Source organism: Gnatocerus cornutus, chromosome 3 (genome assembly GCF_029298725.1).
Source record: "Gnatocerus cornutus isolate USDA-ARS CGAHR chromosome 3, icGnaCorn1.1, whole genome shotgun sequence".
NCBI lineage: Eukaryota > Metazoa > Arthropoda > Insecta > Coleoptera > Tenebrionidae > Gnatocerus > Gnatocerus cornutus.
Window position 1 is genome coordinate 19,827,864 of NC_142235.1, and position 24,494 is coordinate 19,852,357.

The window sequence follows — 24,494 nt, forward strand, 5'->3', positions numbered from 1 at the left end:
AAAACTACCCGTCATCCCAGACACAATACACCAACAACCCTTCATACGTATACTTTGGTTAATTGCCACCCTTCGGTTTCCGCCGAGTCTCTTGCACAGCAGCAACCAAACTCTTCACTGCTTCTTCATGTCCTTCAAAACTATCAGCCTTCCTCAACGGCATTGGATTCGGCGCCGACAGTTTATGACACATGTGGTGGCGCCTCTTCGGAGGGAAAGTTTCCCAACTTCTTTGCTTTTGCGCCATCGACATGTTATTGCGCTTATTTATCACCACGACTAGAGTTTTATCGTCGCCATCAAAACTTGATCTTCTGCTGGAAGTGCTTAAAGAATCCGCCGAGTCGTGGACGGCGTAGAAGACGTTGTCTTCGCCGTCACTGTAAGGGTAAACTTTAGGTTTTCGTTGTTTAGCGGGTGGTTTAGCTTTGTTTTTACATTTAGGACTACTAGGACTTGATCGGGTTTCTTTATGAACGAGCGCTTTCACGTTCTGACTTGTGGCGTCGGAAATTCTTTGATACTCCGACTCTGTCCGCTTCTTCACCTCACTGTCGGATTTACTACAATTAATCTTGTCGCAACTCTTCCCGATCTTCTTATACATGATCCTCTGCTTCGCCCCGAGTTTGTTAATCGAATCCAGATCAGTTTTACTCAGCTTCAAATCGTTCTTGGAGAGTTTCCGGTCAGTTTCCGGGTCAGATTTCGACTGAGAAATCGACGACTGTCTTCGACACACCATGTCATGGAGCTTCTCCTTCAACTGACTCTCCAGGCGATCGATATTCATCTGGTGCGTCGTCTGCAGAAACGGCTTCTTCTGCTTCATTGGAGTACTCAGCGGCTTGTCGGTTTGACCAGCAGATTTGCTTCGCTCGCGTTCTTGAATATTCGGACGGACTTTCTCGAAGAGTTGCCCCAAGACTCGGGAGCGCGAACGAGGAATTTTACCCAAACTAGCCTCAGACTGCTGGAGGATATCTAAAAAGGTTTGAGCATCATACATCGCATTAAAATTTTTGCCAACATTTGCCATGATTTTGTGCTAATTCTGTGCTAACTGAGTGCAATTTCCAAATTCTGTCTTCTTTTCGATTTTGAGCTATTTCAAAAATCGTACAGAAAACAGATTTGATCTCATTTTACGCAGAATTTCATGCAGATTCCAAAACTAGGTTTCAAATCGGCGTACGACAATAAATAATCAAGTTATTTAGGTTTAAAATTTTGGACATTTGATTTTCAGTTTTTCAAATGTTTAAAGCCCGGTATCTTCGAAACTACAAAAGATAATTAAAAACGGTTTGCGCCATCGCTTTTCTCGCGTCTTTTTACATGATATTTAGTTTTATCTCGATTTTGAAGAATTTAAAAAAATTACTTTTTCGACCAAAGGCTTTAATTTGTCCCAATCTTTGGTCTTTTTTGAGCAAAATTGAGTTGTTTTGTCTCATTTTACGTAAATTAATTACGTTGATATTACTAGAGTTACAAGCTTTTATGTAAAAATCGCAGATTTTGGGTCGATTTTTTAAATAAAAAATTACAAAATTTGTCTCGTTCGGTCTACAAATTTTCAATTTAGCATTATTAATAGACAAGACTAAATTAGTAATTTCACCAAATTTCATTGCTGTGGCGTTAAAATTGCCAGAGTTACAGCTCTTAACGTATTGTTACGAGAAGATTCTGGAAGCTTCGAGCGCCAGCGCTGGAATGTTCCGTGCGTTTCGAGAATCGCCGTTTCTAGAAGGTCGCTGAGTCATAGGCGGAACTCCCGAATATTCTCGCAGCGCTCCAGCATTAGGCTAGTAGTAGGGGAATATCTGTATATAGGGGAGTAGCGATAGGATTGTAGATAGTCTAGTATTTGGAAGTCCTGTAAAGTGAATAATTGTGAAGTACGAGAGTGTTCATAGTGCACAATAAAAATTGTTATTGTTACAAGCGAGACTTTTGATTTTTCGGCCAACGTGACAACTGGTGTCAGAAAGTGGGATCCCGTCCAGCATTGTGATCGAGAAAATTCTGGAATTTTCGATCGGAAAATTCGTGACATTACCGGACTGTGACATTGTTACCTGATTGTGGACAATTTTTATGCCTGTTCAAACCAGACAGCAAGCCGCAGAAATGGAGGCGCTGCAAGAATTGATGGCTTCGATGATGGCGAAAATGGACACACAACAAAAGTTGATTACGAATTTAGAAGAAAGAAGACAAAAAGAAGAAGAAAGAAGACAAAATGAAAAACTGGAAGAAGAAGAAAGAAGACAAAAAGAAAAATTAGAGGAAGAAGAAAGAAGACGAAAAGAAAAATTAGAGGAAGAAGAAAGAAGACGAAAAGAAAAATTAGAGGAAGAAGAAAGAAGAGAAAATGAAAAACATGAAGCAGAAGAAAGAAGACAAAAAGAAGAAGAAAGAAGACAAAATGAAAAACTGGAAGAAGAAGAAAGAAGACGAAAAGAAAAATTAGAGGAAGAAGAAAGAAGACAAACAGAGAATGCAGCAATCCTGAACCAGCTTAAAGACATGGAACAAAACATGAACGTAACCATTATGGTTAAGGTCGATGAAATTCAAAAAGAGGTAGAAGAGTGCCTAGGAGGCGTTAAGGAGGAACTACTAGGCGTCAGAGAGGAAGTAGAAGAGTGCATAGGAGGCGTCAAGGAAGAGCTACGAGGCGTCAAAGAAGAGGTAACAGAGCGGCTAGAAGGCGTTGAGGGAGAACTACAAGGCGTCAAAGAAGAAGTTAAAGATCTGGAGCGTTTTAAACAGCACATGGAAAGTGAGTTACTACGCTTAAGGCGTCAAGTTCCAAATAGGACCGGCCTGACCACAACGAAAGAAATGAAACCTCCGACTTACGATGGGTCGACCTCACTGGACAATTACAAGCTGCAATTTGAAGTGGCGGCCAAACAAAATGGATGGTCGGAAGAAGAAAAGTCCTCATTTCTGATAGTTTCCTTGAGAGGGGCGGCTCTGGACCTGCTAGAGACAATTCCAGGTCGTGACAAAGAGCGGTACGACCAGCTGATGGCAGCGTTAGAGGCCAGATTTGGAAACCAACACCTGCAGCAAGTATATGTCTCAGAGCTCAAGACGCGGCGGCAGAGAACTGGAGAGTCTCTGCAGGAATTCGAGGCAAGTGTCAAGCGCCTTGTTTTGCTCGCCTACCCTTCGGCTCCGGCGAATTTTGTGGAACAACTAGCTGTGGATACGTTCCTGCAAGGGATTCGAGATCCAGAAATACAAAGAACCGTCCGACTGGGTAGCTATCACTCCGCAAAAGAAGCTCTGGTGCGCGCTCTAGAGGTGGAAGCCGTTTTCAAGAGCTCTGTGAACGTCCCCGATTACCGACGAATTCGAGGTGTGGGTATTGACGAAGAAGAGGCAACACCTACCGCTTTCGTCACGAAAGCCGAGCTAAACGACATCCTCAAGGAAAACAGGGAGCTACGGATGGCACTGAAGCAGCGAACTAGCCAGACCTGCTATCGTTGCGGAAAACCAGGCCATTTTAAACGTGACTGTAGGGTTGTTCTTAGGAACGACCAGAACGGTCCCCAGTCACGTCCTCAGCAGTCGGAAAACTAAAGCCCAGCAGTGTCAAGGGGCACACACTGGCTGGGGAGAGCACAAGCCCCAAAGTTATTTCCGTCATGCGTTTGAAGAGGAATTTTGAGAGTTTGATAATTGAAGGAAGTGTGAATGGGAGAAAAGTGAAGATGACGGTCGACACCGGAGCCATGGTTTCCCTCGTGAGGAAGGACATGTTGGACAACAGGACATCTCTGGAAACAACGAGTGCTATTTTAAAAACAGTCACGGGAAATGTCGCCACAGTAAGTGCCGAAGCAGAGGTCACGGTCCAGTTGGGAGGTATGAAGTTCGGCATCGGGTGCTGGTGGCAGGAATTGAGGATGAGATGATCCTGGGAATGGATGTTATTGGACGACATGGGATTTCCTTTAATCACAACGAGAAGATCCTCAAGATTGGAACCGAAAGCTTCGTGTTATCGACGCCAGAAGTAAAAGAAGATGGAGTGAAAGCGTTCGCCTGTGCAAAAACTTGTGTGGATGGGAACAGCGAGAAAGTGATAAGTGTGCGTTTAGGAAGTAACTTTGGGAGCTGCGTTGGAATGATTGAACCGACCAGAGACATGACAAAACCAATTCTTGTTGGAAAGACACTAGTAAAAGTGACGAAAGAAATACCTGTGCGGGTGGCAAATATCAACCCTACTCCAGTCACGATCAGGAAGGGCGAGCTAGTTGCTGTGTGTGTTCCGATCTCCAGAATAAGTGACGCACAGCCATCAAAGAAAAACGTGAAGACCGTGAAAAAGTTAAAGCTGGAAGTAGACACGAGTGACCTTTCTGAAGAAGAGGCCCTTAAAGCACAGGCTTTCATCAAGAAGAATAAGGACGTGTTCGCCGTTGAGAATGAACCATTAGGAAGAACGAACATCGTTCAACACAGAATCAATACGGGCGACCATCAACCCATCAGACAGGCACCGAGAAGGTTACCGTGGGCGAAGCAAGAGCAGGCCGAACAGTTGGTAAAATCCATGCAAGAAGAAGGGATTATCGAAGAATCCAACAGTCCTTGGTCTTCGCCGGTTGTGCTCGTAACCAAGAAAGACGGTAGTACAAGATTCTGTGTGGATTACCGAAAACTCAACGATGTTACCAAGAAAGACAGTTTTCCATTACCCCGGATTGACGACACTCTCACAACTCTGTCAGGGTCGACGTGGTTCTCAACCTTAGACCTGAAGAGTGGATATTGGCAAGTGGGACTTCATCCCGAAGACAAAGAGAAGACAGCGTTTTCCACGGGAAGTGGCCTGTACCACTTTACGGTTATGCCTTTTGGGCTTTGCAACGCACCCGCTACATTCGAAAGACTAATGGAATGTGTGTTGCGTGGATTGACGTGGAAAACTTGTCTGGTTTATTTAGACGACGTTATGGTCATGGGTAAAAACTTCGATGAACACCTGAAGAACCTTCAAGAAGTGGTAGACCGGTTTAGGGGTGCCAATTTGAAACTTAATCCGAAAAAGTGCCATCTATTTCGGAAGAAAGTGGAGTTTCTGGGGCATACGGTGTCATCTGAAGGAATCAAGACCTGCGAAGATAAGATTCAGGCGATTAAGGAATGGCCCAGACCCAAGGACAAGCACGATGTGAGAAGTTTTATTGGACTTTGCACGTATTATCGGCGGTTTGTAGAAGGTTTCGCCAACATTGCTGCACCTCTGCACAAACTAACGGAAGCAAAGGCCTCATTCGACTGGACATCAGACTGCGAAAGCAGTTTCAAGCGACTGAAGTTAGCTTTGTGCACTAGCCCGATTTTGAGCTACCCCAGGACTCATGGAAAGTTCGTCTTGGACACAGATGCCAGTAACATCGGCATTGGAGCGGTGTTATCGCAGGTGCAGGATGGAGAAGAGAGAGTGATCGAGTATTACAGCAAAGTGTTGAGCAAGCAAGAGAGAAATTACTGCGCTACAAGAAAGGAATTGCTGGCCGTTGTAAAATCTGTAGAGCATTTCCACAAATACTTGTTTGGCCACGAGTTCTTGATAAGGACTGATCATGCTGCCCTCACGTGGTTACTACAGATGAAAGACGCCGAAGGACAAGTGGCTAGGTGGATTGAGCGGCTACAGCAATACCACTTCAAAATCAAACATCGACCAGGAAAGCAACACAATAACGCTGACGCTCTCTCTAGAAGACCTTGCAAGGATTGCAAGCAGTGCGCGAAGATTGAAGGGCCATTGCCGGTAAACAGGATGGTTATCGGTTGTGATGATGACTGGACTACGGAGAATCTTCGGAAGGATCAACAGGCAGACCAGGAAATTGGGCCACTGCTGGAGTGGAAGGAAGCGGATAATGGAAGGCCGCGTTGGGAAGATGTCTCGGAAAAGAGTCCAGGGTTGAAGGCGATGTGGGCGCAGTGGGACTCACTGCTAGTAGAAAATGGGGTACTGAAAAGGGCTTGGGAAAGCGCAGACGGGAAGAAAGTAACCTCCCAGTTACTAGTGCCCAAGAATAGAGTCCCCCAAGTACTCAAGGAGGTCCACGACGGGACATCAGGCGCTCACTTCGGAGTGAACAAAACCTTAAGTAAGATTAGGCAGCGGTATTACTGGGTTGGCTGCCGGGAAGATGTCGAACGATGGTGTAGGAGATGTTCAGTTTGTGGGGCGAGCAAGGGACCTCGAACGCGAACTAAAGGAGGCATGAAACAATACAACGTGGGAGCCCCGTTCGAGAGAATCGCTCTAGATGTGGCCGGGCCATTTCCAAAAACTGATGACGGCAACAAGTACATCTTGGTTGTGCAGGATTATTTCAGTAAATGGCCGGAAGCGTATGCTCTTCCCAACCAAGAAGCCACAACAGTAGCTCGAGTCCTGGTGGATAATTTCTTCAGCAGGTTTGGAGTTCCACTCGAAATGCATTCCGATCAAGGAAGGAATTTTGAGTCTGGCGTTTTTCAAGAGATGTGTAAGCTGCTGGGAATTAGGAAGACTCGAACCACACCCTTGCACCCGCAATCCGACGGCATGGTCGAGAGATTCAACCAGACGATGGAGGAACATCTGTCCAAGGTAGTGGAAGAGCACCAGAGGGATTGGGATCGTCGACTGCCCTTGTTTATGATGGCCTACAGAGCTGCCATTCATGAAACCACGGGAGAAACACCAGCGAAGATTATCTTTGGAAGAGAGCTGCGTCTCCCTTGTGATCTTCTGCTTGGTTCGCCTGGGGCGGAACGAAAGGAAGTACCGGAATTCGTCGACAACCTGAGAGAGACCCTACTGGATACACACCACCTTGTGAGGCAGAGGATCAAAATGGCTAGTGACAGAATGCGGTCCAGATATAATGTGACGGCTAATCATGAAGGATTCAACGAAGGAGACTTGGTGTGGTTATTCAACCCTCGGCGAAAGAAGGGCCTATCTCCGAAGTTGACACCTACATGGGAGGGACCGTATAAGGTGATCAAGAGGATCAACGACGTGGTGTATCGGATCCAACGCAGCGCCCGTTCAAAGATGAAAGTGGTTCATCTAAATAGACTTTGTAAATATCACGGAGAATCAGGTGTTTGGTCTGATCGGGACGATCAGAACTAAGAGGGGGGCAGTGTTACGAGAAGATTCTGGAAGCTTCGAGCGCCAGCGCTGGAATGTTCCGTGCGTTTCGAGAATCGCCGTTTCTAGAAGGTCGCTGAGTCATAGGCGGAACTCCCGAATATTCTCGCAGCGCTCCAGCATTAGGCTAGTAGTAGGGGAATATCTGTATATAGGGGAGTAGCGATAGGATTGTAGATAGTCTAGTATTTGGAAGTCCTGTAAAGTGAATAATTGTGAAGTACGAGAGTGTTCATAGTGCACAATAAAAATTGTTATTGTTACAAGCGAGACTTTTGATTTTTCGGCCAACGTGACAGTATTTTTTCAAAAGTTTTTGGTTCATCCTCAAACTAAAAAAATTCCAAAATTTGTCTCTTGTGGTCTACACTTTTGCAATTTAATACAGTTAATATATGAGCCTAAAATAATAACTCTTCCAAATTTAGTTGCATTGGCGTTATAATTACCAGAGTTACAACCCTTAATAAAAATTATTCGCGGTTTTCGGTTCATTTAAAAAGTTAAAATTTGTAAATCAAGTCGCTTCTGTTCAATAGTTTTGAAATTTGGCACAGTTGGTAACCAAGTCTTACTTAATAACGTCTCCACATTTCATTCCTGTGGCGTTAAAATTACTAGACTTACAGGTTTTCATACAATTTTTTCGCAGTTTTTGAGTTCATTTTCTAAATACAAAATTCCAAAATTTGTCTTTTTTGGTCTATAATTCTGCAATTTAGCACAATTATTAAAGAAGCGTAAATTAGTAATCCCACCAAATTTCATTGCTGCGGTATTAAAATTACGAGAGTTACAGCCCTTAGTGTATTTTTTCAAAAGTTTTTGGGCCATCATCAAAATAAAAAATTTCAAAATTTGTCTCTTTTGGCCTATAATTTTGCAATTTAGCACAATTAATAAGCAAGTCTAAATTAGTAATCCTGCCAAATTTACTTGCCTTAGCGTTAAAATTACCAAAGTTACAACACTTAATAAAAATTATTCGCGGTTTTCGTTTCAGTCAAAAAATTAAAATTTGTCAATCAAGTAGCTTCTGTTGTATTATTTTGAAATTTGGCACAAATAATAACCAAGTCTTACTTAGTAACCTCCTCAAATTTCATTCCTGTGGCGTTAAAGTTACCAGAGTTACAGGCTTTTATACAATTTTTTCGCAGTTTTTGGGTTCATTGTCGGAATAAAAAGATCCAAAATTTGTCTCTTTCGGTGTATAATTTTGAAATTTGGCACGGTTGGTAACCACATCTTACTTAGTAACCTCTCTAAATTTCATTTTTGTGGTGTTGAAATTACCAGAGTTGCAGGATTTTATACATTTTTTTTCAGTTTTTGGTTCATTCTCAAAATAAAAAAAATCCAAAATTTGTCTCTTTTGGTCTATAATTTTGCAATTTAGCACAATTAATAAGCAAGTCTAAATTAGTAATCCTGCCAAATTTACTTGCCTTAGCATTAAAATTACCAAAGTTACAACCCTTAATAAAAATTATTCGCGATTTTTAGTTCATTCAAAAAATTAAAATTTCTAAATCAAGTCGTTTCTGCTCTATTATTTTGAAATTTAGCACAAATAGTAACAAAGTCTCACTAAGTAACTTCTTCAAATTTCATTGCGGTAAAATTACCAAAGTTACAATCCTTAATAAAATTATTTGCGGTTTTCGGTTCAGTCAAAAAATTAAAATTTGTCAATCAAGTAGCTTCTGTTGTATTATTTTCAAATTTGGCACAAATAGTAACCAAGTCTTACTTAGTAACCTCCTCAAATTTCATTCCTGTGGCGTTAAAGTTACCAGAGTTACAGGCTTTTATACAATTTTTTCGCAGTTTTTGGGTTCATTGTCGGAATAAAAAGATCCAAAATTTGTCTCTTTCGGTGTATAATTTTGAAATTTGGCACGGTTGGTAACCACATCTTACTTAGTAACCTCTCTAAATTTCATTTTTGTGGTGTTGAAATTACCAGAGTTGCAGGATTTTATACATTTTTTTTCAGTTTTTGGTTCATTCTCAAAATAAAAAAAATCCAAAATTTGTCTCTTTTGGTCTATAATTTTGCAATTTAGCACAATTAATAAGCAAGTCTAAATTAGTAATCCTGCCAAATTTACTTGCCTTAGCATTAAAATTACCAAAGTTACAACCCTTAATAAAAATTATTCGCGATTTTTAGTTCATTCAAAAAATTAAAATTTCTAAATCAAGTCGTTTCTGCTCTATTATTTTGAAATTTAGCACAAATAGTAACAAAGTCTCACTAAGTAACTTCTTCAAATTTCATTGCGGTAAAATTACCAAAGTTACAATCCTTAATAAAATTATTTGCGGTTTTCGGTTCAGTCAAAAAATTAAAATTTGTCAATCAAGTAGCTTCTGTTGTATTATTTTCAAATTTGGCACAAATAGTAACCAAGTCTTACTTAGTAACCTCCTCAAATTTCATTCCTGTGGCGTTAAAGTTACCAGAGTTACAGGCTTTTATACAATTTTTTCGCAGTTTTTGGGTTCATTGTCGGAATAAAAAGATCCAAAATTTGTTTCTTTCGGTGTATAATTTTGAAATTTGGCACGGTTGGTAACCACATCTTACTTAGTAACCTCTCTAAATTTCATTTTTGTGGTGTTGAAATTACCAGAGTTACAGGATTTTATACATTTTTTTTTCAGTTTTTGGTTCATTCTCAAAATAAAAAAATCCAAAATTTGTCTCTTTCGGTGTATAATTTTGAAATTTGGCACAGTTGGTAACCACCTCTTACCTAATAACCTCTCCAAATTTCATTGTTGTGGCGTTAAATATACTAGAGTTACAGGCTTTAATACAATTTTTGAAAGTTTTTGGCCCATCCTCAAAATAAAAATTTCTAAAATTTGTCTTCTTTGGTCTATAATTTTGCAATTTAGCACAATTAATAAGCAAGTCTAAATTAGTAATCCTACTAAATTTACTTGCCTTAGCGTTAAAATTACCAAAGTTACAACCCTTAATAAAAATTATTCGCGGTTTTTAGTTCATTCAAAAAATTAAAATTTCTAAATCAAGTCGCTTCTGCTCTATTGTTTTGAAATTTAACACAGTTAGTTACCAAGTCTCACTAAGTAACTTCTCCAAATTTCATTGTGGTGGCGTATAAATCACTAAAGTTACAATCCTTAATAAAAATTATTCGCGGTTTTTGGTTCATTCAAAAAATTAAAATTTTTCAATCAAGTAGCTTCTGTTGTATTATTTTCAAATTTGGCACAAATAGTAACCAAGTCTTACTTAGTAACCTCCTCAAATTTCATTCTTGTGGCGTTAAAATTACCAGAGTTACAGGCTTTCATACAATTTTTTCGCAGTTTTTGGGTTCATTTTCTAAATACAAAATTCCAAAATTTGTCTTTTTTGGTCTATAATTCAGCAATTTAGCACAATTATTAAAGAAGCGTAAATTAGTAATCCCACCAAATTTCATTGAGGTGGCATTAAAATTGCCAGAGTTATAGCCCCTACTGTATTTTTTCAAAAGTTTTTGGGCCAACTTCAAAACAAAAAATTCCAAAATTTGTCTCTTGCGGTCTATAATTTTGCATTTTGGCACAATTAACAAGCAAGTCTAAATTAGTAATTCTGCCAAATTTACTTGCCTTAGCGTTAAAATTGCCAAAGTTACAACCCTTACCAAAAATTATTCGCAGTTTTCGGTTCATTCAAAAAATTAAAATTTGTCAATCAAGTAGCTTCTGATCTATTATTTTGAAATTTGGCACAAATAGTAACCAAGTCTTACCTAGTAACCTCCCTAAATTTCATTCTTATTGTGTAAAAATTACCAGAGTTACCGGCTTTTATACATATTTTTTATAATTATTTTATAATTATATTTTATATTATTTAGTCTCATTTACAAACTTGATATATTTAGTCTCATTTTACGCAGAATTTCACGTGAATTCCAAAAATCCAAGATTCGTTAAGATCGGCCCACAAATAAGCAAATTATTGCCGTTTGAATTTTTCGATATTTGATTATCGATTTTTTCAAATGTTTAAAGTCCGATAAATTCGAAACTAAAAGAGATAAATTGAAACGGTTTGCGCCATCGTCTTTCTCGCGTCTTTCTAGATAAGAAGCAAGTGATTGCAATTTCCAAATTCGGTGCTCAATTCGATTTTGAGTAACATATTTCAAAAAACGTGCTGGAAATAGAAGGCAACCCAAAATACAGATTTCAACGAATTCTCTTTTGAGAAGCCCCAACTTCTTTCTCTTCATGCTTCACAGAAATAACTCAAAGACGAAAAAAGCACAGAATTTAAAACTTGCAGGACAAATTAGCACATAATTGACCAAATCGCACCTGGAGGACTAAATCGTTTTACTCACTAAAATGCTCCAGAAGCTTCTGCATCTGCTGGGTTTGCTCCCCGGCAGACTCGCTCTGCGCCGGAGTCAAACTCCGAATGTACGGCTCCAACTGCGTGGCCAATTGACTCAGATGCTTCAACTCGTTTCTGAGAGTCATAACGTCCGCGCGCTGACAACTAAAAACTTCTTGTTCGACTCTGAGTCTCCACAACTGCTCCTCCCAGGACGTGTCGAAACTAGTCGCCATTCTATCCAACTCCTGCTGTTGTCTTTCTAGATTTTGATCCAAGTGGAGACACTCCCTCATTAACAAATCGTACCGAGCAGCCAAAGGAGGTGATTGCGCTTTTCGCAACGCCGTAATGTCCCGGTGGAGATCCCCAACTTTCTCTTTGACGACGTTGAATTGTTGGTTGAGTTCGCGGATTTGAGACTCGAAGGATCTGCAGTGCGAAGAGAACGACGTGTCGCTTTCGAGGAGTTTGTTTTTGAGGGAGGTTTGTTGCTTTTTTGTGGCAGGAGGGGCGCTGTCGTACATCCGAGAGGCTAAAATAAGTTGAAGAAGAATGGTGGAGGCGCCGGGATAACTTACTCGCTGCCAGTTCCGACTGATGCTGGCTCACGGCGGCGGGGCCAATCCACGGCTCCAAGCATTGAGCAAATTCGCTTCTATAATTAGTTTTGATGGTGGAGCTCTGCAAGGACCGCACCGGTTGACTCAGTTGTCCCACGGCGGCTAACCGCTCGATTAGCGAAGGGCACAGTTCGAGAAACTGGTATTTATTGGCGGCGGCAGTGAAAGTAGTACATAAAACTAAGTGGAGCTGCAAAACTGGCATTACGGTCCCTGGAACAAACTTTGATAACTGAGGGGGTAATGAAGGAGTGGTAGCAACCTAAGACGAGAAGTTGGCTTCTGTAGATCCGTTCTTTGCTTTCGAATTGTCTTTGGACTTCCATGATCATAGCGGCGTGTGTTTTGGCCATCGCTTCTTGCATTCCTTGGCAGAAGGTGTTGATGGTGTGCTTCTCGCTGTCCATGTTGCGGCGCAACTCGTCCATCAACCCTTTGAGAGCTATAATCCCGTCCCTTACTGAAGTCTAACAAATCAAAGAATAAACAATAAAAACAAAAAACGGATTTATCTCTAGAAACCACCTGCAAATCCATGATCGCGTTTTGCCCCCTTTCAAGCCTCTTCGCTGCTTGAGTATGGGCAGTGTCTATGTCAACACATTGCGCTCGTATGTCGTTAGGCAAGTCTCGGAAGCAGTTCACGCACAGCATGGCGTTTTGAAGCGCGGAATACATTATGTATTGTTCGCCGTGTTGGGGACACTATAAGTTAAAATTAACGAGAGTTAAAACGGTAAAAATCTCACTCTTTTCGGCTCCTTGGTACACTTCGTCATATGAACTATATCATGGGTGGAGAACATTTTTGCACGGTGGGTATTATCTCGGCAGTGTGAACACAACGCTTGACCTAAAAAAACGGTTGTTGGGACTTGGCCAGGTCTTGGGATCGATTTTCAAATTCAAATTGCGCGCCGGTATGATTTTATCTACGATCGGTCGGAAAGTAGGCACTTTTGCACATTTTCGGTCAAAAAGTAGGCGTTTAGGCACGCGTAAGTCCGTTTTTTTATTAAAAAACCACCAACACCGCACTCTCCCAGCACCTTACAACCGGCAACATGGTCGATGGTCGTCGATGGTGCCTTTTTGGTGATAAAATCAAATAGGTTAACTGCCTAATTGACAATTTGATTACACAAAACGGCCTTTCAGGCAGTGCCGAGTCTTTTCACTATTAAATTATTTGATTTGCAATCCAACAGGCTGTAAAAGAAACCTTTTTAACGGAAACACTGCCCAATTTTCAGCAATGTCAAAAATTTGACAACTATTTTCTCACCAAAAATCTCCCTAGGCAACGTTGCCGGTTGTAATACAGGGGAAGATTGCGGTGTTGGTGGTTTTAAAAAAAAACTGGAGAACAATCGTAGATAAAATGTTGTAAAATCCACGTGACAAACTTTTTAAATTTGTATCTTAAATACAGTGGCGGCGAAAATAAAGTAGAAAAGTCGTGAACCACATTTTCCAAAAAAATGGGCTGTGTAAAACTTGCTTTCAAAGTAGGCATGATTATAATTATTGTAGACTTAACAATAACATTTATGAAACAAAAAAAAACCATTGGCGCTACTTACAGTTGATTCAGTTGCAAATGTCCGTCCAAGGCCACAAAATCTAAAATTTTTATCGTGTAACTCATTCCTGTTGCAAAGATTGCAATGTGAATTGGGTTTTAGGGCACAAATGACGTTCATGTCAACGTAATGTGTCAAAATTCAATTTATTTATTGCCGTTTTTAAACAGCGCTCGAATCTGCAGAAAATTTATTTCACTCTTTACACTGCTTAAATCCAATTAACTCAAAACTAATGTAAAAAGAACGAATTTTTGTGAGCGCAAAAGTTTGCATCAAAGTTGGCGGTCAGATAATTTATGATTTATGATCTGTATTTTTTTTTTTTATTTAATTGTTTTAAAATTTTCGTTTTTCTTGATATAGTTTAAATATTTATTACAATAAATTTAATACGTTAATATAAAAAAACCTGCAAAAACAACCTCTTTTCTATATTTTTTTAACTATTTTTCAAATTGACATATTATGGTCGTACGTGATACGAAGATAAAAGGTAAAAAAATTGATTTGTACTTTGTTTAGATCACAAAACATCAACGTTCAAAAAGGGCAGTTAAAATTAGTTTGAATTTATCGAGCAGTGTCATAATTAGTATAATATTTTTTTAAGTTTATTTAAGTTAAACAAAATATTGAACTGTTTATCAATTGTTGATAAAAAATAATAATGAATTTAATGATTTATAGACATGTTTCTTTCCATAAAACAACAGTTTTATTTACTTATCTTGTATGCACCCCCTTATTAGTAAGCAACCCCCATTTACACTATGCCCAAAACACAGCATTTGGCTATTTCCAATAAGGCGCCCTTCCATAAACAGTTTTGGTTACCCCCTCTACCATATTTTCATCCTCTAGTAATATTAGTTTCAACTCTCTGAGCAAATCTCATGTCAAAACTAACAAACGTCAAATTCTGGGGTAAAATAATGCCAACCTTATCATCTTGAAATTTCCACAGCTAATTCGTCAAGAGGACAGTTGCAACCTAAACCTACTTGACAACTCATACAATGATTTGTTTTTTATACTTTAAATGCATCCGGAATCTACAAAACACCTTTGTAGGCCCAGATTACCCCCTGTAGGTAAATAATGATTAAGTGTCTATTATTGGTAGTCATAATAACCTTCCTAGAAGTAGTTCAATAGCTTTTGGCCGCCACTGTGGCAATTAAGGCGGCAAATTTGAATTCAAGCAATTAAAAAATTACCGCAAGTATTGCAGTAGTACATGTTGGCCCTGTCCCTCTTATCGCAGTTGCAGCAGGGCGGATTTTCGCTATTAGCAATGTCGATCAGTTGCCTCATCAGCGTGTCAGGGGGTGGCAGCATCGACCCGTCTTTCAACAAAGTGGGTTGCCTGCAACACCCATGCATTCGTTGCTAAAAAAGGGGGCGCTCACCTGCAAAACGGGCAAATCAACCGGCGATCCTGCTCGCGCCCCCTGAGACAGCGAGTACAGAACGTGTGGTAACAGTTTAAAATGCACGGTTCTGTAAAATAGTCGTGGCAAATAGGGCAGAGAAGGGGGTTCTTGGGGTAATCCATCGCGGATTCCAACCCTGGGGGTTCCATGTCAAAATTACAGTGGCTAAAAATGAGGCGATTTGTTTGCTATAGGGGTGAACACGCACTCACCTGACGAAGTAAATAATTCCGAAAATCGCAATTTCAAACGCTTGGGTTAGTACAGGGGTGCCATTAACGTTTTTTTAGTTGTATCCCCACCCATGTGAATACACATGCGCAGGGTTTGACCCAATTTCAACCCCTTTAAGAAAAGACGATTTTATTGGAAAGTGTATTAAAGTAAATGCGTGTATTATTATCACAAAATAAAAGGTAACAAAACTGTAACAATAGGCCACAAACACTGAATGGTCCCAATTGGTGTTTTTATCGTTCATACATAGAATAATCTCACTCTAGACGTGGAAATGAGTAAATCGTCGTCAAAGAATTTCGTTTCGATGACCACGTTACCACTGCAAAATTCCAATTAGAACAAACCACCCCCTGGCAGAAACTCACTTCAGGACGGATGCAGGCATCATTTCAGACTCCGGTGCCGCTTCCATGATCGATTGCCATGTGTTTGTCGATTGTGGCATAACAAAACCAAATTCGAAATACCATTCCTCGAGACAGCGTCCCTTAAATAATACTTTCTACACCACAATTCGTTTCTGATCGCAACCAAAACACGCACCTGCTCCAAACGAAATTTATCGATTTGCTCTTTGGAACTAAAATTAAACTCTCGAGATACTGCACGACATTTGAGGATGTTTTTAGGTACGTGAGCTTCATGTTCCACGTCCGGGTAGCTCAGATCCTCAGAGCCTTGCCAGAAAACCGTGCCGCCGTCGGCGTCGCGCAGACAAATCCAATTTCTACAAAAAAACGATGTAACAACGGAAAAACGACACTGGGGACTTGACCTACACTTGAAAACCCTTTAGAATCTCTTCCGCTCTGTTACCTTCGGACATTCTACGCGGGAATTCGTTGTTTGGAGGGTTTGAAGGGCTTTCGCATCGATAACCTCAAATGCGCACGGGTGACAGCTGACAGATGTCAACGCGTCGAAATTTCGGCGGGGGTGCCGCCATCTCTTGAGTTTTCCTCTAACTTGTTGTTCAAAATTTTTTTGGAAAATGTAAGGAAATGCCCAAATTGTTGGTTTGCAAAGGGAAAATGACTTGGAGCTGTGGCGGATCTCCCAGGGAGAAGCTGTAAGCTGGCAAAGCGTTAAAATTTCGCGCTGGTGGTGCCACCTCTTGAGTTTTCTCCCAACTTCATTTTAAAAATTTTTGCCAATTTTTTTTGGAAATTTGAAAAATATTCGCCAATTGTTGGTTTGCAAAACAAATGACTTCTTGGGGCTGTGGCGGATCTCCCAGTGAGGGGGCTGTGAGCTGTCAAAGTGTCAAAATTTCCGCGGTGGTGCTGCCACCTCTTGAGTTTTCCTTTTCTTCAAAATTTTTGCCAATTTTGTTTGAGAATTGTTCGAAAATGCGCCAATTGTTGGTTTGCAAAAGAAAAATTACTTCTTAGAGCTGTGGCGGATCTCCCAGTAAGGTGGCTGACAGCTCAAAGCGTCAAAATTTCGTGCGGTGGTGCTGCCATCTTTCGAGTTTTCCACTATATCGTTTTTCAAAATTTTCGCTAATTTTTTTGGAAATTTTTGGGAAGAAAATGCGCTAAAAAGACTTCTGGAGCTGTGGCGGATCTCCCATTGAGGGAGTTGTCAGCTGTCATAGCGTCAAAATTTCGCGATGGTGCTGCCACCTCTTGAATTTTCCTCGAACTTTATTTTCAAAATTTTCGCCAATTTTTTTGAAAATTTTTGGGAAAAAAATGCGCCAATTGTTGGTTTATAAAACAAATTACTTCTTGGGGCTGTGGCGGATCTCCCGGTGAAGGGTCTGTCAGCTGTCAAAGCGCCAAAAGGTGCTGCCACCTCTTGAGTTTTCTTCCAACGTGATTTTCAAAATTTTCGCCAATTTTATGGGAATTTTAGGGAAGAAAATGCGCCAATTGTTGGTTTGCAAAAGAGAAATGCCTTCTTGGAGCCGTGGCGGATCCCCCAGTGCGGGGCGTTTGCCCGGCGATAAATCACTTTCCACCTGAACTTGCGCAAAAGTGGCATTTTCAAACGATCGATTTTCCCTCAAGGTAGTCAAAATTTTGATGGAGACGGTACGGACGTGGCGCATTCAGCCACAATCAAATTAATTAAACCTTATCGCACAATTTCCTTTATTTTTGTTATCAGTGCGTTCACCGGCAACCAGTGCAAAATGTCGAACAATAACGGTAAAACCCCATTTTTTCGTACTCGCAATTTACCATAATTTCCAGAGAATGAATACAAAGGGCGGCTCATTACCGCGGTAAAAAAAGAAGTGAAGCAAGTGATGGAGGAGTCGGTCACCAGGAAGTTCGTCCACGAAGAGAGCGGCTCAGTGACGTCGTTATGTGGAGCAGTGGAGGCGTGTTTGTCCCAAGGTGAGTCCTCAAATTCCCCCCATATTTCATCAGCTTTGTTCTTTTGGAGGTTTGAGACGGCGAGCTCTGGGTCTGTTCAAGACGTCCTCCACCACCGCGTTGCTGCACAAAGTCGCAAAACACAGTAAAGAAGCGGCGATCATCTCCAAGAAAGTCCAGGAAATCGAAAACGCGGACCCCAACCGCCGCTCCTCCAGCAGTAGCGAGAGCATGACGAAGCCCCCATTGAAAAAAAACGTGTCTTTACCCGCAGCGCCGCTCCCTAAATACCTCTGGATCCGACTAGCACTCTTCGAAAAACAGCTGGCGAAAATTATCGATTATTTAGTCTCCAACGCGAACAAGTACTATGATAAAGACGCTTTGGTGGCCGATCCGGACTATGGCAGCATCTTAAGCTCGCTTCTGGTGGGGCCCTGCGCCCTCGACTACTCGAGGACCAAAACTCCGGATCACTTCTGGACGGACCCGCCCGCCGACGAACTGGTAAATTTTCTACACCCACGATAAAACTCTATTTTTTTTATTCAGGTTCAGCGACATCGAATTTCCAGCAGTCATTCGACGCCGCCGCCGGTGCGGCGCCCCATTCTCAACTTCCGGCGCTCCCTCAATGCGAGCTCCGAAGACTCCATAACAAACCGCAGCGCCACTCAACACATAGCCAAAGACTACGTTGAGAGTCTCCACCAGAACTCGCGCGCGACTTTGCTTTTCGGCAAAAACAACGTCTTGGTGTTGCCGCTGAACGCCGACGTTTCGCAACCGATGCCGGGCTACCTCAGTCTCCACCAGACGGCCAGTGGGTTGACCATCAAGTGGACGCCGAACCAATTAATGAACGGCTTCACCGACGAGGTGCAGGATAAGAGGTAAATCGAGCGAAAGATGAAGAAACGGGGGTCAATGGTGTTATTTTAGCGTGTACTGGGACTACGCCCTCCACGTGCGTTTGGATGAGATCGTCTACGTGCATTGCCACCAAGACAGCGAGACGGGGGGGACGGTGATTCTGGTGGGGCAGGATGGGGTGCAGCGCCCCCCGATTCACTTCCCCAAAGGAGGGCACATGTTGGCGTTCCTCAGTTGCATAGAAACGGGGTTGTTGCCGAGGGGTAGATTGGACCCCCCGTTGTGGTCACAGCGGTCCGGAAGCAACTCAAATAAACGGAGGCGGCCGCTTCCGGCACTCTCGGAAACTGAGGAGACCACGAAAGATTATGTCTTTCGGATCGCTGATAATAGCACACATAAAGACATGCGTGAGTTCGATATTGATTTGTGTCTGTTGTATTTTGTTCTTTTAGATCAAAATAAGTACAATTTCGTCCAAAAATAATGCACCATTCCATTGCTTATTTTGTTGTAAAATACACGTGACAAACTTTTTAAATACAGTGGCGACCAAAATAAAGTAGGAAAATCTTAAACCACATTTTTCAAAAAAATGGGCTGTGTAAAACAGGCTTTCAAAGTAGGCATGTTAATAATTATTGTAGACTTACAATGACATTTATTAAAACAAAAGAAAAAAAATCATTGGCGCTACTTACAGTTGGTTTAGGTTGCAAATGTCCGCCCAACAAATTCTAAAATTTTCATCGTGTAACTCATTCCTGTTGCAAATGTTTCAATGTGATTTGGGTTTTAGGGTACAAATGACGATCGTGTCAACGTAATGTGTCAAAATTCAATTTATTTGTGGCCGTTTTTAAACAACACTCGAATCTAAAAGGAATTTCACTTCACTTGGAACGTCTCTAGATCTTGCAGTAATAATTAGATAATTTTAATACGCAGCAAATCTCATGTCAAAACTAACAAATGTCAAATTCTGGGGGAAAATAATGCCAACTTTGTTATCTTAAAATTTCCAAAGCTAATTTATCAAGAATCCAATATTGAGGTTAAAAGCCTGTTTTTTTCTGCACAGAATTTTTGGAATCGCCAAATTTAAAATGCGGCTCTGTGATTGCACAGCGAGTTCTATAAGCCATTTTTTCTGCAAGTATTTATCCCTTTACAAAGGAGCAATTTTGGAAACTAGCAGGATTTGAAAAGGATAAATTAGAGACCTGTAATGGATAAAGTCAATTTTGATCAATAGATGGCTCTTCAAGCAACTGCCTTTTTTTTAATTGCAAAATAAAATGATGAATAACATGAAGTTAAAGTTGGCTTTGGTTGCAAACGTCCATCGAAGGTCACAAATTCCAAAAATTTTCATATTGTAACTCGTTCCAGTTGCAAATGTTGCAATGGCGGAGTTATGTCATTTGGGTTTTGGAGTACAAAAGACGATCGTGTGAGTTATGTCAACGTAAGGTGTCAAAATTCAATTTGTTCTGTCAAAATCTGGGGGAAAATAATGCCAACCTTGTCATCTTGAAATGTCCACATAATTCATTAAGATTCAAATTTTAAATAATAAAATAACTGTCAAAATGGACATTTGCAACCTAAACCTACTGAACACAACAATTTTGACGTCAAAATGAACAAATGTCAAATTCTGGGGGGACAATCACGCTCACCTTGTCATTTTAAAATCTCCAGTTAATTCGTGAAAATTCCAACCTTAAATAAAGAAATAACTGTTAAAGTGAACACTTGCCAACTAAACCGACTGCTAATCTGAACTGAAAATAACAAAAACCTTTGCTGAACGACCAATCACAGAGCCGCATTTTGAATTTGCCGCCAACAAAAATTCCCTGCAGGAAAAATGAGCTTTAAAGACGGGTTAGCTACATAATTTTTTCTACAAAGGCTGCAAACTGCACTCCTTTCGTTTTAAGGCACTAATTAGCATTCTTTATCGCCCATATTTAATTTTTTTCTTAACTCACACGTACCGCCTCTGATGTTAACTTATTATGGTTATGTATGTAAATTGTCTTCAAAAGCAATAAGTCTTCTTTGTAGCGATAAGTTAAATTTTAGATTTTTTTAAAGCGTACCTTGGCGCCACTTTTAATACACAGCAAATCTCATGTTAAAACTAACAAACGTCAAATTCTGGGGGAAAATAATGCCAACCTTGTCATCTTGAAATTTCCACAGCTAATTCGTCAAGAGGACAGTTGCAACCTAAACCTACTGTACAGTTGACTACTTATACAGTGTTTTGTTTTTTATACTTTCAAATACATCCGAAATCTACAAAACATCTTTACATTGTAGGCACAATTTACTCCTTGTAGGTTAATAATGATTAAGTGCCTATTATTGATAGTTATGATTACGTTTCTAGAAGTAGTTCAATAGACTATTAAGGCGGTAAATTTGAATTCGAGCAGTTAAAAAATTACCGCAAGTACATGTTGGCCCCAAAAGTTCTAGGGGTAAAATGTATTGTTGAGTGCATATTCTGCTCATTATGGTGCATTATTTTTAGACGTAATTGTATTTGATACTTTTATTGAGAACTTTTTTAACTTTTGTTAACTTTCCTTAACAACGCCGTCTATTTCATTCAAATTTATAGAACTTATTTTTACAGTTAAACGTAACGAACTGATGGATACGCACATTTCTTTGCCCCCCAAAGCGAGGGTGCAACTCCCTAGCACTAGCACTAGTTCCGAGAGCTCTACCAAGAGCTTCAGTATTGACCAAAACGCTCCTGATAGTCCACCGAGTATATGCATACAAGCAGTCTGTGATTCAATGAAGCGCCAAATCATCTCCAGAGCTTTCTATGGGTGGTTGGCGTACTGCCGCCACTTGTCTACCGTGCGGACGCACCTCAGCGGGTTAGTCAACGGGAAGATCATCAACGGAGATGATGCCCACGAGGGTAAGTTACCAATCAGAGTGTTAAAAACTGTCATCTTCTTCGAAGGCATCACCGTGGAGAAATGGAACGACCTGTGCGTCAACGGCGTGGTCACCGACCACCAGGAAGTCTACCGCCTTGCCTACTTCGGCGGCGTCACCCACGACCTCCGCAAAGAGCTCTGGCCGTACCTCCTCGGCCACTACAAATTCGGCAGTACCATCGAGCAACGAATGGAGTTGAGCGAAGAGACGAAGCAAGCGTACGAGAACACCATGTCTGAGTGGTTAGCAGTGGAGGCCATCGTGCGCCAGAAGGACAAAGAGACGCAAGCCAACGCCATTGCGAAGCTTAGCAGCGAGAGCATGAGCGGGGAACAAGCTCCAGCTGCCATCCAACGCGACTTGAGCAATGAAGTAGTGTTTTGCACATCGGGGAATTCCCGAGTTTTCTTAACCACGGTAATTTCGTTGTTTGTAGGTGTTCGAGGATACGATCAGTGACGATGAGGATTCGGGACCCAACGAAGTTGAAGAAGAGAAGCCGGTGAGGACGCGACAGAATACGATTAAGTACGAAAGTGACCAGGAGGAGGCAGAGGAGGAAACGAACAACGCGCAAAAGGAACTCAAGGATTTCATTCACAACGTCATAGTAACGAATGCGAGTGTCGATATGAGTAATCTGGGAAATGATAGTGAGAATAACGGGCATAAGAACAATTTGGATGCGGTTGTCGAGGAAAATTCTTCCTTGGACGCCTGCATGGAGACGCACGGGTTGGCGTCACCAGCCATGTCGGCGTGTGTTTCCCCGGCCAGCTCCAATGGAGGGGTTTACAGCGTACGTAGATAATTCACCAGTTAAAGAGCGGATTTAACATTTTCCATTTCCAGCAAGAGCTTCTGGAGACGTTCGGTTTGAACCTCCACAGGATAGAAAAAGATGTTCAGAGATGCGACCGCAACTATTGGTACTTCACTGTTGAGAACCTCGACAAACTCCGCAACGTGATGTGCACGTAAGTCCCCTTTTCCTGTATTAACCCCCTAATATCCAGGCAAAATTTTCAAACAAAATGTCAAAAGTCCCTATCTATAGCTATGCTGCCGATCAAATCTCTGCTGCCGATGGAGACATTTGACAATTTGTCAAGAACAATAAAATGAACGTCAAAAAATCAGCCTTATGCCAATTATTCCGACGTTCATGTTAAATTATCCAGATACGTTTGGGAGCACCTGGACATCGGCTACATGCAAGGAATGTGCGACCTGGTGGCCCCCCTCCTCGTCATTTTCAACGACGAATCCCTCACCTACGCCTGTTTCTGCCATTTGATGGAGCGCATGGTGGAGAACTTCCCCAACGGAAACGCGATGGATTGTCACTTCGCCAACATGCGATCGCTCATCCAGATCCTGGACTCTGAAATGTACGAGTTGATGCACTCCCACGGCGATTACACTCATTTCTACTTTTGCTACCGTTGGTTCCTGTTGGACTTCAAACGCGAGTTGCTTTACGCGGACGTTTACGCCACGTGGGAAGTCATCTGGGCGGCACAACACGTCGCTTCCAGTCACTTTGTCCTGTTTCTGGCACTGGCGCTGCTGGAGACGTACAGGGATATCATTATATCCAACTGTATGGACTTCACCGACATTATCAAGTTTTTTAATGGTAAGACAGAAATTTCTTCTCTTTGGGTTTTAGATGATTCGTTTCTTTGGTAGAGATGGCTGAAAGACACGACGCTTCGGCCGTTTTGTCTCTGGCGAGGGACTTGGTGCTCCAACTGCAACTACTAATAGAAAATAAATAGAACACGAAGTAGTAAAATGAATAAGATATACCTCAGCGATTTCTAAAAACCCTAAACGGGGCGATTTTCAATTGGTATAAAGCACAAATATATTTTCTACCAGTGATTATGAATCACCCTGTATATACGAAATGTGCCAAACAGTTTTGTTAAACGAATCAGTTGAATGTGCTTCATATTTTTATATATTTGCTGTGTTGTTTTATTGTTGTTTCCAATAGGCAAAAAAATTAATAGTCCAGACAAAATTAACATGAATCGCGGAATTATAATAATAGGTGTGCTGCTAAAAAAAGTTCCGCGAACGTAAATGTCGAAGAAAATCTCGTCACAGATTCCAACTGCAAATATTTCTACAAACTCTATTTTTTGCTCTAAAATTTTGGAATTTAGAGCAGTAAATTAGCAAGTTTTAAGTAGTAAAACCTTCAAATTGCACAGTTTTAGGATAAAATCGGAACAAAGTTAGGGAATTTAAAGGAAAGCCATGACAATTTTTAGGTCGTCTTCGAAATAAAAATTTCGAAAAACTCTATTTCTTGCTCTAAAATTTTGAAATTTAGAGCAGTAAATCAGCAAGTCTAAAGTACTAAAACCTTCAAATTTCACAGTTTTAAAATGAAATCTGTCAAAGTTACGGAATTTAAGTGAGTCATGACAATTTTTAAGTCGTCTTCGAAATAAAAATTTCTAAAAACTCTATTTCTTGCTCTAAAATTTCGAAATTTAGAGCAGTAAATAAGAATGTCGTAAGTAGTAAAACCTCTAAAATGCAGTTTTAAAATGAAATCTGACAATGTTACGAAATTTAAGGAAAAGCCATGAAAATTTTTAGTTCGTCTTCAAAATAAAAATTTCTAAAAACTCTATTTCTTGCTCTAAAATTTTGGGATTTAGAGCAGAAAATTAGCAAATCTTAAGTAGTAAAACCTTTAAATTGCACAGTTTTAGGATAAAATCGGACAAAGTTACAGAATTTAAAAAAAAGCCTATTTCTATTTCTTGCTCTAAAAGTTCTAAATTTTACAGTGACAAAATGGTTAAAAATGTTGTGCATTACCATTTTTAAATATTGGTAATGACCAACTTTATTATTGCTGATTGTT

The 24,494-nt window shown here is 40.8% G+C and overlaps 3 protein-coding genes across 8 annotated transcripts; 1 reads left to right on the plus strand and 2 right to left on the minus strand.

The window, feature by feature from the left end:
* LOC148177880 (RING finger protein 207-like) lies at positions 1-15,509 on the minus strand. Of its 3 annotated transcripts, none has more exons than XM_088031852.1 (9): positions 15,413-15,509; positions 15,177-15,365; positions 14,985-15,133; positions 12,931-13,034; positions 12,707-12,886; positions 12,444-12,648; positions 12,140-12,394; positions 11,566-12,093; positions 1-984 (listed from the first exon to the last, which is right to left on the minus strand). In XM_088031852.1, the coding sequence occupies exons 2-9, from the start codon at positions 15,347-15,349 to the stop codon at positions 59-61; spliced, it is 2,520 nt and encodes an 839-aa protein (XP_087887978.1). In that variant the 5' UTR covers positions 15,350-15,365; positions 15,413-15,509; the 3' UTR covers positions 1-58. The 3 variants fall into 3 exon arrangements, with proteins under 3 accessions (XP_087887978.1, XP_087887979.1, XP_087887977.1); XM_088031853.1 differs by having other exon boundaries at positions 15,177-15,336; positions 15,413-15,508; XM_088031851.1 differs by having other exon boundaries at positions 15,177-15,508.
* On the plus strand, positions 12,759-23,845 carry LOC148177881 (small G protein signaling modulator 1-like). Of its 3 annotated transcripts, none has more exons than XM_088031850.1 (11): positions 12,759-12,804; positions 17,639-17,785; positions 17,835-18,271; positions 18,317-18,657; positions 18,707-19,047; positions 21,288-21,584; positions 21,630-21,982; positions 22,044-22,406; positions 22,460-22,584; positions 22,789-23,246; positions 23,300-23,845. In XM_088031850.1, the coding sequence occupies exons 1-11, from the start codon at positions 12,774-12,776 to the stop codon at positions 23,386-23,388; spliced, it is 2,982 nt and encodes a 993-aa protein (XP_087887976.1). In that variant the 5' UTR covers positions 12,759-12,773; the 3' UTR covers positions 23,389-23,845. The 3 variants fall into 3 exon arrangements, with proteins under 3 accessions (XP_087887976.1, XP_087887974.1, XP_087887975.1); XM_088031848.1 differs by lacking the exon at positions 12,759-12,804 and adding an exon at positions 17,458-17,593; XM_088031849.1 differs by lacking the exon at positions 12,759-12,804 and adding an exon at positions 17,458-17,593 and having other exon boundaries at positions 21,630-21,979.
* On the minus strand, positions 15,562-16,356 carry PrBP (Prenyl-binding protein). 2 transcript variants are annotated; one of them, XM_088031855.1, is made up of 4 exons: positions 16,220-16,356; positions 15,984-16,167; positions 15,806-15,927; positions 15,562-15,759 (listed from the first exon to the last, which is right to left on the minus strand). In XM_088031855.1, exons 1-4 carry the CDS (start codon positions 16,264-16,266, stop codon positions 15,678-15,680), a joined length of 435 nt encoding a protein of 144 aa, XP_087887981.1. In that variant the 5' UTR covers positions 16,267-16,356; the 3' UTR covers positions 15,562-15,677. The 2 variants fall into 2 exon arrangements, with proteins under 2 accessions (XP_087887981.1, XP_087887980.1); XM_088031854.1 differs by having other exon boundaries at positions 15,806-15,942.
* Positions 23,846-24,494: the final 649 nt, after the last annotated feature.

What these genes read in the sequence shown, in the direction of transcription:
- LOC148177881 (XM_088031850.1), top strand. Translation starts at nt 12,774, where the DNA reads ATGTCAACACATTGCGCTCGTATGTCGTTAG. An exon ending in GGAGGCGTGTTTGTCCCAAG is followed by an intron (nt 17,786 to 17,834) that starts GTGAGTCCTCAA and finishes GTTCTTTTGGAG; the next exon opens with GTTTGAGACGGCGAGCTCTG. An exon ending in GACGAGGTGCAGGATAAGAG is followed by an intron (nt 18,658 to 18,706) that starts GTAAATCGAGCG and finishes GTGTTATTTTAG; the next exon opens with CGTGTACTGGGACTACGCCC.
- LOC148177880 (XM_088031852.1), bottom strand. Translation starts at nt 15,349, where the DNA reads ATGGAACCCCCAGGGTTGGAATCCGCGATGGATTACCCCAAGAACCCC. An exon ending in GTACCAAGGAGCCGAAAAGA is followed by an intron (nt 12,887 to 12,930) that starts GTGAGATTTTTA and finishes TTTAACTTATAG; the next exon opens with TGTCCCCAACACGGCGAACA. An exon ending in GAAGCTTCTGGAGCATTTTA is followed by an intron (nt 985 to 11,565) that starts GTGAGTAAAACG and finishes AAACCTTTTTAG; the next exon opens with ATATCCTCCAGCAGTCTGAG.
- PrBP (XM_088031854.1), bottom strand. Translation starts at nt 16,266, where the DNA reads ATGTCCGAAGGTAACAGAGCGGAAGAGATTCTAAAGGGTTTTCAAGT. An exon ending in ATTCTAAAGGGTTTTCAAGT is followed by an intron (nt 16,168 to 16,219) that starts GTAGGTCAAGTC and finishes GTTTTTTTGTAG; the next exon opens with AAATTGGATTTGTCTGCGCG. An exon ending in ATAAATTTCGTTTGGAGCAG is followed by an intron (nt 15,943 to 15,983) that starts GTGCGTGTTTTG and finishes ATTGTGGTGTAG; the next exon opens with AAAGTATTATTTAAGGGACG.